A 13,114-nucleotide genomic window follows, 5' to 3' on the forward strand; every position below is an offset into this window, starting at 1 on the left:
ACACCGACTCCGATTCTTCCCTTGCACACTTGCAGGGCACTGGTTCTCCGAGTCGTTCACAACAATTCCAAAAATTTTGCCGTACACAAAGTTTCTGCCTCACCACTGCAGTGCTTGTCGCCGGAGCGTCATCTGCTGGGCAGGCTTCCCTCTTCCTTCTGCGTCTACATTTACCACTCGTTCCTCCTCCGGCAGCACTGTGGGATACCTGTGCAGGACAGCCACAGCAGCTTGTTGACGAGGCGTGACTTCTAAAAGCCGTGGAATCGTGCTGGACTCGATACTTCTACTTACACCTCGCCCCATGTCGCACACGCAGCCTCCGTCTTCGTCCATCGCCCCTCGTCGCAGAACGTCGCTCCTCATACAAAGTCGGCCGAAAACCGCCAACGCCAATGGACTGGAAAACGATGGACCTCGCGATAGACCAGTCTCAAGAAAGTCCTTGATGGCTTTCCACGTCCGAGATGGTTTGGATTGGAGCAACTTTGGCCGCGGTAAAGAAGGGATGGAAGCGAGCAAGGACAATGTCCATGCCGACCCGTTTTGCGATTATGATCATGAATCCCAGACCCGAGACCCTTTTCATCAGCGACGCTACTCTGCGTTTACACAAACCTTGAAGAACAGCATGTCTGAACTGCGTTCTCTGACTCGGCGAATGTCACTATCTGTCAAAGGTAGAACCCATCGACAAAAAGAGGAATGGACAGAGGCTGGGGAACCGCAGTCGTTACGTTTCAAGCCGGGCGATGACATGATGGATCTGACTGAGGCGATGTCTACCCTGCCAAGGTCTCGTGGGAGGCGTGTTTTCGATTCGGGCCCTAAGAGAAGACCGTCTTTACCGCTACTCGACTTCCAGGGCGCTTTGGAGTCCCAAGCAGAGTCGCAAAAAGTCGTTGCGCCGCGTAGCAGAGTGCAGCCGCTTTTGTCTGATCTTGTATACGGCGGATCAGGTGCAAGGGCTTCTGCTGCTGCTCAGAATGAGCTGTACCATGCTTCCAGGACTCCACCTCTCCCACCTTACGCGCTGCATGACCCCGTGAGGGAGGGGAAGCCAGAGGATGACGCCGAGAGTGGCATTGGTATTGTCCTTGATGCACATGCTCGTCGTGGGTCATCTCCGGCTACCGCTCATCTGGTCTGCAGGGATCCTGCATCGGTACTTCCCACAGAGCTGGTTGAGAATATCATGTCTTTCCTTGATGTCGAGTCCTTAGTTCAAGCGGTGAGGGTATCAAAAAGATGGCATGAAGCGTGCCGGTCACAGGCTATCTGGAGAAAGATCTTCTACCGAGAGTACGGCCTCAAAGTGCAGACTCCGACGACCCACCTGCCGGTTGATGCTGGTCTAGGCAAGAAAATGCCCGGTCAAGACTACCGAAAATTGTTCAAAGTACGCACACTGATCGACAAGCGATGGCGCAATGGAGAGGCCGCCGCGATTTATCTCAATGGGCATAAGGATAGCGTCTACTGCGCTCAGTTCGACGAGCAAAAGATCATTACTGGTTCAAGAGATAACACGATCCGGGTTTGGGATGCTCATACCTACCAATGCATTCGCAAGCTTGGGCCGCCCAATAATCCCCGTGAGAGGCATACACTTGTCCCCCCTCCAGTTGACCCGCAAGGGGTTCTGCCTTTTTGCAAGGCTGAAATGTCATCTCCCGACCCGGCATCAACACCAATTGGAATGTGGCATCAAGCGTCAGTGTTGTGTCTACAGTACGACTCGGAGATCCTGGTCACGGGTTCCTCGGACTTTACTTGCCTGGTGTGGTCTATGAAGGAGGATTTCCGACCTTTATTCCGTCTATCCGGGCACCATGCCGGAGTCCTTGATGTCTGTCTGGATAAAACGCGGATCATCACCTGCTCCAAGGACACGACAATCAAGGTTTGGGACAGATTTACGGGCCAGTTAATCAAAACACTGGTCGGGCATCGGGGCCCCGTCAACGCCGTCCAAGTCCGGGGAAACCTGTTGGCCAGCGCTAGTGGCGATGGCATGGCGAAGCTATGGCGTCTCGAGGACGGGGTGTGCATCAAAGAATTTCAGTCCAAAGATCGCGGCCTTGCCTGCGTCGAATTTTCCGAGAACGGGCGGACCATTTTCGCAGGTGGAAACGACAAGGTCATCTACGAATATGATACCGTGACGGGCAACCGTATCCGCGAGCTGCGAGGTCACGGAGATCTGGTCAGATCACTTCACCTCGATTCGGCTAACTCCCGTATCATCAGCGGCAGCTACGACCATTCCATCAAGGTGTGGGATGCGGAAAAGGGGGAAGCGGCCGAAGACGGAGGGCTCAAGATCAATTTTGAAGGCTGGACGTCGAGTTGGATATTGGCAGCGAAGAGCAATTACCGCAAGATTGTTTGCACCAGCCAAGACGGACGAGTGGTCATCATCGACTTTGGATATGGGATTGAGGGTGTTGAGCTGGTCGAGGCTTAATCACATCAGGCTGCTTCGGTTCGCATTTTCGCATATCGGTGTCGGGGAGGAGCATGATACCTTTTGATACGCGGTAGGCTCGGGATATGATCTAATGACATGCATGGCGAAGGGTGGAAGTATGGTTACCTTACACTGTTGGGTTTATCGGCCGCAATGCTTTTTAGCACATGGAGTTGGCGGATTGCATTGGATCCAGGGACAGCGCCGCAGATTCGTGTTGATGCAGTTCCTAGACCTGAGTATTTTGGCTTCATAGCTTTATTGGCGAAATGCATATTTCTCTGTTAAGGAACTGTGAGGCTCGAACTCGACGACGACACTGTATGCAAGTACCTGCCCAAAAGCTTCGAGTAATAGTACAACTAGCCTGGTCCTTAGCAAGGCACTAGTACAACTACTACTGGTAGAACCCATGTCAATGCGCGTCCACCAATAAACCATGCGAATCGGAACCTCGGATCGCTCGATGCGAGGAATTGTCAAGCCATTTCCCAAAACAGTTTACTGTATTTTCATTGGCACTCGTGCTTCCCAGCCGCGCACGCGATGGAAGACCTAAGACGTCATCATGTTTACCTGCCAGTGGGCGCAGCCTTCCAGTACGCTACTCTGTACCTTACCTTACGCTGATCAAGGTAAGCGAAGTGCAGTGTGAGTGATGCATCATGATCTTCCTGATCACGATCCCTGATCACGATCCCTGATCACGATCGACAATAGCCATAATAATATGCGACGTGGAAGATATAGATATGGGAGAGGAGTTTGTACTGTTGCCAGTGTGCAGTGGGCGACTGCGGTGAAACCGGGGGACACGGTGAAGCAGTAGAGGACGGTGATATATCATAGACCACCTCACCACCTGTATAGGGATGCTTGATCGCCTGCTGAAGGCACTGCCCAAGGTACCGCTGAAAGGAGTCGATGGCCAGTTTGATATCACCCGTAGCTAGGTACATACTGTACAAGGAACCGTCGTCATTCCTTGCGTCTCACGTTTGGATGTCTGTGTACCTATTATTAAGCACGTATCTGCGGTCGCAAGGTACGCGGGATTATCAGTTGTAAGGGCAGGGCGCATATGCATATATTTACCTAGGTATTTTAGTGCAGTCACTGGCAGTGCTAGCACAGTATATTGGTCATGGCCGTATACTACAGTACCAACTAGTAGTAGTTCTCAAATCGGGCGACAAGGTGAATGATAAACAACACGCCGAACCAGGTGGTAGACATGACTAACCCGCCAGATGAGGCAATACTGGTAATCGCGTAGTAGTGCTTTATATTCAAGATATCATCATTCACATTGCATTATTATTTTTCTTCACAATCTGGCTCTGCAACTGAAACCAGCGGGTGGCGGGAAGGGGAAATGGAAGCGGAAGCGGAAGCGTGTAATGAAGCGTGTAATAAGCGTGTGGCACAGGTCAACGCGTGTGGATTCTACATCCAATATTTACCGTATGGCGCGGCGCCCAAGTTGACGCGAAGTGCCAGTGCCACTGACGGAGACTTTTTAGGTGCCTCTGGCCTGTGTTTTCGTCGCCCGGAACTGCCAGTGGAGGCGACCTCGACAGGCACTGGCACTGCTGACCAGCCACTCGATTCACGGCTCCTCTCGCCCCCCAAACTCTGCTCAACCACTCACCACTCGCGCAGTCACTCGACTCCCTCCACCACTGGCACCGACCGGCTCTGACACTCCACCCTGAATCTTTCGCTTCACGCTCGAACCTTGCAATCAATAAACTATTGCATCTACAGTACCAACCGCTGCCACTGCTTCTACTACTGCTATATCCGTACACACACTTCCTCTCTCAGATTTTGCAGACTTGGAACCATTTTATTGTCACTATCCTATCCATCTACATGCCCTTCGTCAGGCTGGCATCCTGAATCCTCCTGTTCCATGCTGCCTCGGCGCCCTCATATCCTTGTCCGGCCCTTTCGTTCCTAAAATTTCCCTTCGCGAAAACCCTGCGTCAGAACCAAAACATTGACGTCGCAAATCACCAATAAATAGCCCACCTGGCGTGTGCGCACGCACTTCACTTTGGCGACACACTGGTCCTTTCCATCCGCGACCCTCCTTTTCGCTTTGTTGCGCAACCTTCATCCTGTGTAAACTTCATCGCCGACGACCTCGTGTGTAAAGACAGCCACAATGCCGCCGTCGAAGCGTAAAGCACGTCGCAAGCCGACCGATATCTTGGAGTCTTCCGAGCTCGACGTTCCAGACTCTTCCCCGACAGTTCCGGCTTCGAAGAAGCGCAAGGTTCGTCACTTTCTCGAAGAGCTGTTCGGTGTAAGCCACAATAAGACTGACAGAGACATCCATAGGTCGCCGCGCCCCGCGCCGCAGCCAGGCGGAAATCCCTCTCTCCGGACCAGCAACCTTCCGTCGCGCAGGATTCGGGCGATGAAACCGAAGAAATCTCTCAAACTGATCTCATCGACTCGGTCGTATCCTACTTGCAAGTGTCCAAAGAGCCGGTTGTCGCAAGGTCAGAATATGCAAACGACAAGGCGCGTAACAACAGCCCCCAGAAGGTGTCTGCTTATGCAAAGATTGCCGGTCGAGATTGGACGTATTTCGTCAAAGAGCAGTCTGTCAATATCGGAAGACCCCCGGACGACCGACAGAACGTGAATGGCGCCTCGAGTCCTGTTGCAGATCTGAAAGATGTCCTGCCAGTCCATATCGATTTAGGACCCAGCAAGATCGTGTCGCGGCATCATGCCTCGATCTATTATGACGCCGACTTTCCCGTCGACGAAGGTGGCTGGCATCTCAGAGTCAACGGTAGAAATGGCGTACGTGTCAACAACGTATTGGTCAAGAAAGGTTTGCGAAGACAGCTTAGGTCCGGCGACATTCTGGAAATTGCTGGCACACAGATGATGTTCGTAACGCCTGGCGATAAGGTTCAAATCGACCAGTATTTTATTGATCGCGCCAAAGCCCTTGCCGCAGGTGAGGAGATGGCACCTTCCACCATGGCCCCAGAACCTCCGAAGCAACAGGAGTCGCCCTATACAAACGTACAGCACTTCCCGTCGCTGGCACCGGCCCCTGCTGATCTGAAGCGTGAAACAACCCCACCTCCTCAATCTGATGGAGGAAAGCAACAAAGGGGCGTTTTCGATAGCAAGATGCCCATGTCGCCTATGTATAGCAGGGGAATGATGATGGAAAGCACCCAGGAAATCGATTATTCTCAAGACAGCGCCAAAGACCTGAAACCTCCCTTCAGCTATGCGACCATGATTGCCCAGGCCATCTTTTCCAGCGAGGAAGAAAAGCTAACCCTGAGCAACATTTATTCTTTCATTGCGGACAAATATGCCTTCTACCGTCACTCTAACAGTGGCTGGCAGGTAAGAAGACTTCTGTTCCTTTGTGAAATTCCATTACTGACCCGCCTAGAACTCGATTCGTCATAACCTATCACTGAACAAGGCTTTCCAAAAAGTTCCCCGCCGGACTGATGAGCCTGGTAAGGGTATGAAGTGGCAGATCGCTCCAGAATTCCGTCAAGATTACTGGAAGAAGCTGTTTCGTCGCGGCAATGGCTCTGCCCCGTCTTCTCCCGCCTCTGCCAAAGATGTCAATCCCAATTTCAGGGGTCCAAATGGTCAGAATCTAGGATACGACACTTCGATGGTCAGCCAGTTTTCCGCCCGAGATCCCAACGAGCGTCCCGGCGCACAGGCGCCGGGCAAGGCTACCGGCCGGTTGCCGCCGTTCAACCCAGGGCAGCCTTTTCAGCCAGGCCCAAGCCTTGCGCCGTCACTGTCACAGCGGCAAGAGATCGTGACACCTCAGAGACATAGAGCCAACACACAGAACACGCTTACTGACATGGAACTGGAGGAATCGCCATTGCCAACTGGTCAGCCTCGGCCAACGCCTCGTATGGGCAATGGGTTACCAGTGTATACGCTGCCACCTTCCGTCTCACCTGCTCATCACTCTCCGGCCAACCCTACTTTGTCATCCTCCTATTTGGACACACCGTTCCACCCATCACAGCATAGCATCATCACGCCGGCGCCATTGCGGCAGAATCCCAGGTTAGCGCCACCGAGCACTTTGGTGGCTCCCAGTAAATTCATGCCGGAATCCTCTCCTGCTGGCCCCGGTCTTTTCTGGAAAGGCCTGATGGGCGTCACGCCTGGACCTCCGCCGCCTGATATGTCCCCGGTCAAGGATGATAACACCAGGACCAATGGGTTGGATCGCCATATCATGAGTTCCAGTCCGCCACCTATGGATGGCGGCATGGGTAGTCCTAGCAAACCTGCTAGAAGCAGCCAAATCCCGCTCCATTCAAGCTCAAGCGCTAGGAAAGAGGGCGCACCAGGAGCTGGACAACGCGATAGTGATTTGAACAAAGATAGGAGCGGTAGGTTTGGCGGAAGCGCCGATGCTAGCGCTGCCACTGCGGATCCTCCGAGCGCCAGACAAACACAGCCAAACTCGGGCAACAATGCGCAATTCTTGAGTAACAACAACACCACCATGGCTCAGAACCATGAAGATGGCGATGAGGACGGTGACGGTGATGGTGAATTCGACCTGGCCAAAGGGTTTGCGCCCATTGCAGGTGGTGGTTTGGGCTCGCAAAGGAGCAGTAGCATCGGCCTTGCCAAAGCTGGGTCTTGATGGTTGAGACATGCTCTTTGCTTTCGGGCCCTTTATGATGGCGGCGATCACCTCGAGACGACGCTCCGCTTGGAGCAGCCACACGAGTTCAGCACAACAACTGGGCTATCCCGGGATCAGATCCCATGTACGACTACGAAGCGACGAGGCTCTACCGATATGTTGGTAGCATCCATTATTAATGGCGTTTTGGGAACGGCAGTTGTGGCTTACTGCACATATGAAACATTATCAGCATTATTTCCAGACCTGGGCTGCAAATCTGTATGATTTCGAGCGAAGCAAAGCATCAATGGTATGCAATATGTCGTATCCGGGCTTATGTGGAGGGGCGGTCATGGCGATGGCCGAGTCATTTTGCTTTTCGACTTTGCTTGAACCGAAGTATGGGACAACAGAACCAGAGCGACGGACGGTTAGGAAGCTCTCAGATATTGTATCACCTCGTCTACTACCTACCTACCTACCTAGGGACATCCTGTGCATTTGGAGCTTCTGCCACGAAATCTAGCGTTAACCATGTTTGTGATCAAAATGCCTCTGCAGGCGTCCACCTGTACATCGTAGAATGTTTGCGGTTGTTTGCGAGGTCCCACAAATTAGTACACCACGTACGAAGCGTACAAAACATCAGTCAATCTATATAGTGTGGCATGCATGCAAGCAAGCAATCTATCGCAGTTTCAAAGTTGACACGGCGTCACTGGAGGTTGCGCCGGAATGGCTTTTTGTTTGCTTGAACAAAGCTTCGCCAGTTAGTTGGTCACCTTCTCGGGTAGCAGCGCAGCCAGTCACTGGGGCTCAGACATGCAGTGATGGTCTTCTCTTTATTTCGTACTGCAGTCAAACCATCTAGATCGTGCCTTCCCTGCCTGGAATTGACTACCCTAATGAGCATGCTGCCAACCAGATTGAGCGTTTCCGACCCAGAATGGTAAGCTGAAATACAGCTGACTGACAAAAAGATTCTTTTCTGTACTCTAACTAAATTTTGCATCCTACATAGGATGTTCGGTATTCCAGTGTCAGACAGTGAAGACGGGAGTCCGCAGCAGGAGAGCGAGGCTACATGTGAAAAGGGGAAGCTGGCTAGCAAGACCGCCTGTGGAGACACGTCACTTTTTCTAGTATGCCACTGCAGTGCAGCGCTTGAAGCTCAGCCTGATGTTTGACACTTCAATCTTTTGAGGATACCTACTTTTTCTGATTCAGGTTGGGATCCGAAACCATCATCCAAGTGCCGTTCAACTTCCCTCATCACTCTCCTCTCTTGCCATCGCTGCAGTGTACTACAACGCCGTCTTTGCACCCTTCTACCTCAGCCGAGCCGCGGGTGATCGCCAACTAGTTGTACTTAGAGGCATTTCAACCTCAACCTCAACCTCAACTACATGCATGCCACTGTGCTCTTGTGTGCTCATTCGGCGTGAACCAAACCTAAACCAAACCACGCTCTGAGCACAACAAATTGAACTGCAGCGCAGGACGTGGCGCTCCTACTGCTACCACCTACCAGGCAGGACTACTACTAAGGTACTCCACCGTTGCGTGCAGGTAGATACAGTACACTACCAGTGCCGCTGTCTCAGACACCATGTTTCGTCGACTCCCCCATACTCTGCCTGCAGACCCGGTTTTCACGCCCGATCTAGAAAAGCTGGGATTCTTCGTGAACCAGGACGATCAGATTCGGATGATCAAGAACCCGGAGCAGAAGTACCAGTACCAGATCAATAGGAATGATCGGGTCAATCAGGTGTATAGGCAAGCGAACAATGGTGAGTGACATCTTCTTGTTGCTTTCTTCACTGATGCATGTCTGGTTTACGATGCTGTTGGATATGTTCTCGTTCCTTTTCTAGCTTGCAATGTTGTTGCATATTTACTTTATGCTGCTAGCACCTAGTATCTCTCCCCGCACAGCTTGCTAATCTAACGCCCATGTGGCCTTTGCAGACGCCGTCCGCAAAATCGTTCAGGACCGACTCTCTGAACTAAGTATCGAAACCGTCAGACTACCCCTGGGTGCCGGCGAAACAGATCAACATCTCCCCATCTTGGTCTCCAAGGACATCTCGACCAAAGACAGGGCCATTGTCTACTTCGGCGAACGGGCCTTCGAACCTGGCATCCTGTCCTGGCGCGTCATCGGCGACGAAGGGATCAAAGTCGGCTCCGTGGAGGAATTCGTCAAAGCAGCGCTGTTCTCGCCCATGCCCACATCCCAAAATACGGTCCCGGGTGTCGTCATTGCAAATCCATGTCAGCTTTTATGGTATCGTGGCGGATCCAGACCCGTGTCACCCGCTGAGTGGTTGTGCTTGCCTCGACCGTCGGCGGTGCATGAGCCGTTTAGGGTGGATGAAGTCAAGAATAAAATTCCTGGAAACAAGGATTACAGAGAACATGTGTCCTATATGTTCGAGCAGGTCTTGCCTCGGCTGCTGAAAAGGGAGGCGAAACTGGATATTGTGGGCATCGAGTATCCTGGTTCCGCCGCAGTCGAGTATCTTGCGAAACACTGTAAGTTCTCCTAGTCACGTCTATCTACCAGCCGCGGTCCATGTTGGGTGTTAACCTGTCTGTGCGCCATATTTAGGGAATCAATGGGCACCGCGCATCACGGGCATTTCTCTCATCGAACCGCAGTTCAAAGTGCAGGACTTGGAAGACGAGCATGTTCCTCGAGAGTCCTTGGAGTTCTTGTCCCGACGCTGCCGCGCTTACTTCGTCAACGGTGCGCCCCTGGAGACCCCTATTGTGGGCAGAGAGACATATGGGTGTAATTGCTATTCAAGCGGCGAGGCTTCCTACCAGGAGAACGCCATGGTTCGGTGTTGGCGCAGTATTCTAGACTGGTTCAATCTGCTGTATGCTAATCCTGAGCACGAGGAAGCAGAGTTTGTGATCAGAGAAGTGGATGGCGACGAGGTTAAACTGGGGTGGTGATGCGGAAGTACTACCCATGCTACTACTATCGGTGAAGCGTTTGCGGCGGCGCAGTGGTGAAATCGATCATGGGGAGATGGTGAAGTTATGTTGATACCCGATTCTCGGTTCTCGGTTTGCTATTTCTTTGAGAACTTGTCTCATGCTTCAAGCTGGCTGGAGGCTCTTGGTCCCTAAAGGGCTGTGACAGCTTCAAGCTATCAAGCCATACGGACTACAAGTAGCAGGATTTCCTACCACGGCAGTTTAGGCACGTTGGTGCTCGTTGATTTTCTGCTACAATGAAATGGCAAAAGCAAGCATATGTTTGGCCGGCGAAGTTCACTTCAAGTTTAGGACTGGCTGGAGGCTACGCTGTCACGGATTCAAGCTGTAGGCCGATTTCCTCACGACCACGACAGTATCACATCTCCTACTGGCAGCATTAGACATATTCAACGAAGGGGCTGCCTGGCTTTGATCTCTGGTGCCCTCCTCGGTTTCCGCGCACCCTCAATGGCCTTGATGTACGGCTTCACTTTCAGCTCACTGATGGCTGACCTGTGCCTTCACCGCAGTCTGGTTATTGCTTCTTGCCTTGTCTCGGCTCCACCAAATCTGCAACACAGGAGCTCAGCAATGCATTGTGTTTCCTTTCCCTGAATAGACAATAGTCTGAACACAGGCGAGGCCAAATGACTCGATCGTCTCCCCTCCAACCTGTCGCCGCAGCGAGGCTCAAGTAGTCCCGTACACCACTCTTGTCACTGCTACTTTTACTTATCGCAGACAGAATCATCAGCACAACCTATCGATCATCTCGCTCAACCGTCCACAGAGACAGAGGTAGCCAGAATGGTCAAATTCCGCGGCATCGAGGTCTGCGTCATCTCCCAATTCGACATCTGCAAACTCCCTGAGTTTCAGTATCAGCAGACGAATTATCCTCCGCCATCATTGGGAGCAGATCCGTTCATCCAGGTGGACCATAACCAATACAGAAACAAGGCAGAAGAAGGTCAAGCCCAAGGTCAAGTTCAGGCTCTCTGCTGTCCCACCGCGTCTTGCTACATCCCCATCTACCCCGGCAGCCAGATTTGGTTCGAGTACACCGTTGACGGGCCTCATCCACCGGGAGCGGCTTACTTCTTCAAGCTGTTTGTGAACGGCAAGGCCGTCGCGGCATGGGACTGTACTGCAAGGCATGGGTTTCACGGCAAAATGATGTATAACCTTGTCGTGGAGAATGATGGCACTTTGGTAGAAGATGGTGGAGTTGGTGTCAGAAGACAATCGCTGAGGTTTGGCAACGGACGCGCAGGATCGGGATCTGAGCAAGATATCATTGAAGTCAACGTGCACAGGATCGAACATAGGAGGAGAGTCCGCAACCTACCGCCTGGACTGGGAGCGGTGGAAGTCGGCGGCAATCATACTGAAGGCTTGCGGTCAGTGTTTACTTTCGTCGTTCTTCCTTGTCAACTTGAATGCTGATCATCCACAGTCTCGCTGACGGCGGTCTTCTTGAATCTGGACTGCGCCCAAGACGATACCAATATCAACTTCTGGACCCCATCGACATGCCATATGCTGCATTTCGGTTTTATTGCCGCTCATATGGTGAGCAATCCCTCCTAAAACATAATAATCACAGCTCACCGTCTCCAGCATACCTCGAGAACTACGGAATTATTCGCTTGCCAAACCATACGTCTCCTTGCACTTCCCCGAATTCCACAGTGTCGCAAGCATCGGTCCAAGACTCGATGTCCAGTCCTGGAAATCACAACCCGCACACCGCCGAGTCGACTGGCTCACCTTTACCAAGCTCCCCACCACAACCGGCCGTGATACCATCTCCGGCCTTGGTTGCAAATGAACCGGCGAAAGGACATGCCAATAGTCCCATACAGGCTCTGGGCAAAGCTGCACATATCCCAATCAGTGATTCAGACGATTCATTAAGTGTCAGGACCAAGGATAGCATTGAAGAGCTACCTTCGTCGGTCCCGTGGTCTCCCAAATCTTCTCGTCCGGCAGAAAAAAAGGCACCGGACGGATGTCGTCAGCTTGACCCGGAAATGCCTGCATCGCCCACTCGATCACCGAAATCTGCTCGTCAACGTCTCAAGAAAAAACTTACGGTCACCATCAATGGGGCGGAGTTCGACATTGAGCGCAAGAAAAGGCCATTGAGCCCCTTCACCAGCGGTGGGGTGTTGCGGAAAGCGTCTATGCCCCAAACCGCTCCACCCGCACTTACAGAATTTGGGCCCACAGTTGAGGACGAGGTAAGAGAGCAGATGAGCAGGGAAATACGCCATGTCGAAGCCAAGCCTGTCTACAGAACGACAAGTGCTGAGCGCGGTGGAAGCAAGCTCATGGGATTCCTTAGTAGAAGGATCAGGGAGAGGGAGAAGTCTGGATGATACACGCCATGCAGCAGCGGTGTACAGGTCAAGCAGCACATTGAATACTTCCTTGTCCATGGCGAGACAGACTGTGGAAGACCCGAACGTGAGCAAACACGTTGATGCGATATGGGAGTTGAAAGCATGGAGTGGTTGTCCCTGTCGATGGACCATGTGAGGCAAATGTAACCAGCGTTGATGACAGCGATTTTCGGCGTGTTATGGCAAGGACAGTACATAGCTACCAAGTCGCACCGCCTGATCTGGTGACTGTGAGTTAGATCAGTTTAAGAAGGCATCAGTGATTTACAGCGCTTGCACAGGCCGCTCGAGTAGGAAGCTTTGCCGAGTGAAGGGGCATGCCGCCCGATCTGCGACAGCCTCAACCGCAGCCCGCTGCGGCTGACTTGACTTCCAGCAGCCGTTGTGCAAGGCGCGACTCTTGACTCTTGATTCTTCCAATGCCGTGACAATGTCAGGCTACCGACCACGAGGCGGCGCAGGCCACCAAGCACAATCATATCGAACATACCCTCCACAGCAGCGAGACGACTTCTACGATGACTGCGGCTCTACATCTAGATCTCCAGACCGCCGCGGACGCAGTTCCCCCGACCCCAGACAGAGTTCTCC

General features: G+C 52.4%; 4 protein-coding genes across 4 annotated transcripts; 3 read left to right on the top strand and 1 right to left on the bottom strand.

The window, feature by feature from the left end:
- Positions 1–304: 304 nt before the first annotated feature.
- HMPREF1120_02813 (F-box and WD-40 domain-containing protein 1/11) lies at positions 305–2,467 on the top strand (the record flags this gene model as incomplete). Its single annotated transcript, XM_009156859.1, has 1 exon — positions 305–2,467. One exon carries the CDS (start codon positions 305–307, stop codon positions 2,465–2,467), a length of 2,163 nt encoding a protein of 720 aa, XP_009155107.1.
- Positions 2,468–4,640: 2,173 nt separating this feature from the next.
- On the top strand, positions 4,641–7,142 carry HMPREF1120_02814 (forkhead box protein J1; the record flags this gene model as incomplete). The annotated part of the gene is made up of 3 exons (XM_009156860.1): positions 4,641–4,751; positions 4,817–5,854; positions 5,904–7,142. 3 exons carry the CDS (start codon positions 4,641–4,643, stop codon positions 7,140–7,142), a joined length of 2,388 nt encoding a protein of 795 aa, XP_009155108.1.
- A 1,594-nt stretch (positions 7,143–8,736) lies between these two features.
- On the top strand, positions 8,737–10,091 carry HMPREF1120_02815 (uncharacterized protein; the record flags this gene model as incomplete). The annotated part of the gene is made up of 3 exons (XM_009156861.1): positions 8,737–8,920; positions 9,099–9,665; positions 9,742–10,091. The coding sequence occupies 3 exons, from the start codon at positions 8,737–8,739 to the stop codon at positions 10,089–10,091; spliced, it is 1,101 nt and encodes a 366-aa protein (XP_009155109.1).
- A 1,923-nt stretch (positions 10,092–12,014) lies between these two features.
- HMPREF1120_02816 (uncharacterized protein) lies at positions 12,015–12,740 on the bottom strand. Its single transcript, XM_009156862.1, has one exon. The coding sequence runs from the start codon at positions 12,653–12,655 to the stop codon at positions 12,173–12,175; it is 483 nt and encodes a 160-aa protein (XP_009155110.1). The 5' UTR covers positions 12,656–12,740; the 3' UTR covers positions 12,015–12,172.
- Between the last annotated feature and the right edge of the window lie 374 nt (positions 12,741–13,114).

The sequence above is a fragment of the Exophiala dermatitidis genome, assembly GCF_000230625.1.
Source record: "Exophiala dermatitidis NIH/UT8656 unplaced genomic scaffold supercont1.2, whole genome shotgun sequence".
Classification (NCBI taxonomy): Eukaryota; Fungi; Ascomycota; class Eurotiomycetes; order Chaetothyriales; family Herpotrichiellaceae; genus Exophiala; species Exophiala dermatitidis.